This window comes from Camelina sativa, chromosome 8 (genome assembly GCF_000633955.1).
Source record: "Camelina sativa cultivar DH55 chromosome 8, Cs, whole genome shotgun sequence".
In the NCBI taxonomy this organism is placed as follows: domain Eukaryota; kingdom Viridiplantae; phylum Streptophyta; class Magnoliopsida; order Brassicales; family Brassicaceae; genus Camelina; species Camelina sativa.
Genome location: NC_025692.1, coordinates 6,096,066 through 6,100,283, shown reverse-complemented (window position 1 = coordinate 6,100,283; position 4,218 = coordinate 6,096,066). Strand labels below are relative to the sequence as shown.

The 4,218-nt window shown below is 40.8% G+C and overlaps 2 protein-coding genes across 2 annotated transcripts in view; both read right to left on the bottom strand.

Annotated features, from left to right (window-relative positions):
• LOC104706419 (pollen receptor-like kinase 6) lies at positions 632 to 2,990 on the bottom strand. Its single transcript, XM_010422612.2, has 2 exons — positions 1,489 to 2,990; positions 632 to 1,323 (listed from the first exon to the last, which is right to left on the bottom strand). The coding sequence occupies exons 1-2, from the start codon at positions 2,909 to 2,911 to the stop codon at positions 755 to 757; spliced, it is 1,992 nt and encodes a 663-aa protein (XP_010420914.1). The 5' UTR covers positions 2,912 to 2,990; the 3' UTR covers positions 632 to 754.
• LOC104770446 (protein trichome birefringence-like 16) overlaps positions 3,459 to 4,218 on the bottom strand; it is a gene marked incomplete in the record, with an annotated part of 4,088 nt that continues 3,328 nt past the window's right edge. The window contains 1 exon segment of the mRNA XM_019228363.1: positions 3,459 to 4,218. Within this exon segment, the coding sequence (XP_019083908.1) occupies positions 3,751 to 4,218 (468 nt within the window).

Sequence of the window (4,218 nt, the reverse complement as noted above, 5' to 3'; positions counted from 1 at the left end):
CCAATGATATAATTACCTCTGTATGCGAATGACTACGTCATTTTGTACTTAACTTTCCAAGAATTACCAATTAATATTCAAAATGATATAGTCATTGTTCAACAAATTATAGATACATGAAAAATAATTGAATCAAATAACATTTGCATACTTAAGTTTTTCATGAAAAGTTTTCTTTGCTGATATGTCTGCACATTCATCTTTATCTTTGTAACAAAGTTTGACTCCTTCTGGCTTCGCATGGCAAAAGAGATCTAAGTATAAGCAGTTATGTGGAAACATATCAAAAAGAAAAAAACAATTGGCCACAATCACAAGACCAATGATGAGATGAATGCACTTTTCTCATAAAGTAATGATTAGATTAAAAATTATATATATTCCTAGAAAATAAAAAGTCTTATCATGTTTGACATTTTTTTTTAAAAAAAAGAAGAAATATAGAATGAAAAATTGAAAAATATATCTAACTTTTTAATGAATCATTTTGGTTTTCTTATGGAACAAGAAACATAAAACGTATCATTTTTCTTTTTTTCTTTCCAAAGATAGATCACTGCAACCACAAAAAGGAAAATAGAAACCCTCCGAAGAAACAAAAAACCTTTTATCCTATTTACGAACCCAAATTTTCATCAACACTTCGCTTCGTGGTTAGTATTATATGTATCTACAGATTCCGAAGGTTTTCTTTCTTCCTTTTAGAGTTTGATTGTTCGTTCCGATCATGATTGCATGCGGTCTAAACATCTCATCAAGTGTTTACTTGTTCTATCCTTCTAACAGCTTCCCTCATGTCTAATCTCTCGTCTGGATTACTTGCGATACAAGCAGCCCCAACCCGCAACAGTTCCACCATCTGTCGCACCGAATCAGTATTGTTTACTATCTCCGGATCGATAAGTTCTTCTTCCTTCTGCTCCGCGACCGAAGATTGTACCCATTGAACTATATCGGTACCGCCTTTACCGTTGTTTAAGTACTGAGAAGGGAACTTCCCTGTCAAGATCTCTAGAATTATAATTCCGAGGCAGTAGACGTCCGATTTATGAGAGACCTGCTGGGTCTGAGCAAACTCGGGCGTCTTGAAAGCGAACAACGCCTGTGATGCGTTGGTTGGCTGGAGAAGCGGTAAGAATGCGTAATCGCTGATCAAAGGCTCGTAGGTCTCGCTGAGGAGAACGTTGCTTGATTTGAGGTTACCGTGTGGGAGATCGTAAGACGCAAACTCCTCGTGCAAGAACTTCATTCCGTGCGCAACTCCTTGAATGATCTTCAACCTTGTCGGCCAAGTTAGTTCCGAATGGTATATCCCCCGGTCACCTGTTTTGTAATACCAAAGTTTCATTTAGCCTTAGTAGTTGAAAGGTTTCATCCACTGTGCTTTTATATATGTTGATCACTAAATTGTGTTAAATGACTTGGAATCAAGATTTATCTTCTTGACTAATTAAAAAGGAAAAAAAAAAAGAATCATTCCGGGGTTACCATGCAAAACGTAAAGCAAGCTGCTTTTAGGCATGTATTCGGAGACAACAAGCTTCTCTTCGCGACGGTAGTGATAGGCTAAAGGGGTAAGAATGTTAGGGTGGCGGAGTTTCCCAAAGCGTCTCATCTCGACATCGAAAGGTTCACGTGCAAGTTGATTCATATCCCTAATCCTCTTCACTACAACGGATAAACCATTGGTCATGACGGCCTTGTAAGCTGATCCAAGACTACCATTGCCAAGCACCTCAGCTGCAGCCTTCATTAAATCCGGTAAACCGAAAGAACCCTTGTCGCTATTTACCATTATAATGTCACCCATCCCACCGCTAAGACCTCCTCCTCCTCCGTTACCGCCTTTCCCAACTTGAGACACGCCTTTCTTGGAGGAACCGCTTCCATCCGCGTTTCCACCACGCTTTCTGCTCGATTCCGTAGACCTTTTCGCTGTGGTGGATACGGACTCGGGTACTCTGACTTCCACAATATCGTTGTCGCTCAGACGTTGTTTGTCGAGCATTCGAAAGTCGGGGTTCTTCTTCTTGTTTCGCTTCCTTATAACGCCTACGATAATAAAGAACATAAGAAGAAGCGTGATGGCAACCATGATCGCGTGTACCGTGGCATTGTTCGAGTTGGGAGATACTGTGGCTGTTGGAGGCGTCTGGCCTCCGTCATCCCGCCCCTGCCCCTCATCTAGGGAAATATAATCACATGAAAGGTCAACTAACTCCCCGCACAAGCCCTCGTTCCCTGATACATTGACAGCAAGATTTTTCCTATTCGTAATGCTTTCCGGGACGGGTCCTTCGAGATTGTTGACTGAGAGGTCGAGGGTTTTGAGGCTCTTAATGTTGCCAATCTCTACAGGTATCTCCCCGGTAAAGTTATTTTCTTGAAGGTGAAGCTCCTCGAGCTGAGGGAGCTGCATAAGGGAGGAAGGGATCTTTCCCACGAATTTGTTATGATCAAGAAATAGCCGCTTGAGCTTTGTCATGTCCTTGAAGAAATCATCAGGGATCTCTTCGGAGAAGCTGTTGTTAGAGAGCATGAGAGACTTTAGGCCCCGGAGTTTGAAGAAATGCGGGAGAGGACCCGAGAGGAGGTTGTTGTCGAGCCTGATTGTCTTTAGATTTGGGAGATCCTTTAAATCATCTACGGTGATGCTACCCGAGAGACCGAGCCGCGTGACATGAATGCCTGACACTGTTAGGCCCTTTTGGCAATAGATCCCGAACCATTTCCCACTGCAAGGATCTGTTCCTGCTCTCCATGAATTTAGGTCCCCTTTGGTTATTTTCACCGAGTTCTTGAACCGCACAAGCGGTTCCGACTCGCTCACGTGCTGCAAAGAAGGGATGATTGAGAAACAACAGAAGAAGAGGAGGACGAGAATAAAGCCGTGATTCAGAACAGCAGCCATGGATTTAGGAGAATAGATGCTGTTCTTCTTTTTCTTGTTGGTATAATGTTATGTCTTAAAACAATTAAGGACGATGTTTTTTTTTTTTTTTGATAATGGATGTATTACGATTTGTTGGGAGGTGTAGTTTTGTTTAGATTGTGTTTGTTGTTCCAAAGTTTGGACATTGGTTGTTTGTGAGGGTTGTGAAAGTAAGGGTGGCATTTCTCTTTGTTTTTGTTTTTTTTTTATTGAATTAGTTGTGAAAGTTTAGACTTTTTTCTTTAGCCAAAAATAGCTTGTTTTTTTCGTTATAGAATTTATACAAACCTATTTGTTTGTTTCTGAGAGCTTAGAGAATTTTTGATAAGGATCTGAATTTTCTAATCTTAATAAGTTTCCATCTATTTGCTATGTCTCATCATTGTTATAGAAAATGACATGCCCAATTGCAATTACTATATTTGGTTTCTTAAAATTCGGACGGATCAGAATAGGTACCATCAAAAATCATGCTTAAAAGCGTTTAAGCAGAATTGAAACTTAAACTTTCAGATATTACATAAAGAATTCAAAACTAACTCTAAAATTTCTTTTAATTGACTTCAAGACAATGTTAGGATCTGTTCCGCAAATATGGTCGGAACCAAAACCCCGGTATGATTAGCGTTTTGCAAACGCATACGATAAAGACGTCTATAATAGCCAGAGCTTTGCTTTTGTACCATAATTAAAAAATATACTAACTTACACCTCAAGCCGCTAAAACTACAATGTGTCAAAAGGCTAAGCTTTGGTTTGGCTCAAGCCCTTTCTCTGAACTTTTCAGCTGATTGATGCAACAGCTGTAACTTGAAAACTTAGATCATCGCAAAAAGGATTTCATTCCACGTATCAGGAACACCGGGCAAGCACCAATGGAGGCAATCTTGAACTCCCCGTGAAGCCGAGATACTGAACCGTGATATGTGACCTTCGTCTCTAATATTAGATAAGGCTGTTATGTCCAAAAGCTTAACCCCTGTACCTTTCACTGAACGACCCGCGCTGTAATCGCTCGACTCCTCTTGCAAAACTTCTTTTCCGATAGACATTGGGGTTGTGTTATTGCAACTTCCTCCGGTGTTCCATTCCCCACCCACAAAATGTCTGGGCGAAAGGCTTCTGTAGAATGCCTTAAGACCGGGATGGAGAGGGAGCTGCGAGTTAACCCAACTAACAGTACTGTGGATTGTGAAGTTCTTGGCATTCCCAAGAGCGGCTAGCTTCTTGTTAGTGTTGGGAACGCCATTAACATGCATCACCCATCTGTTACCGTTGAGCTTCCC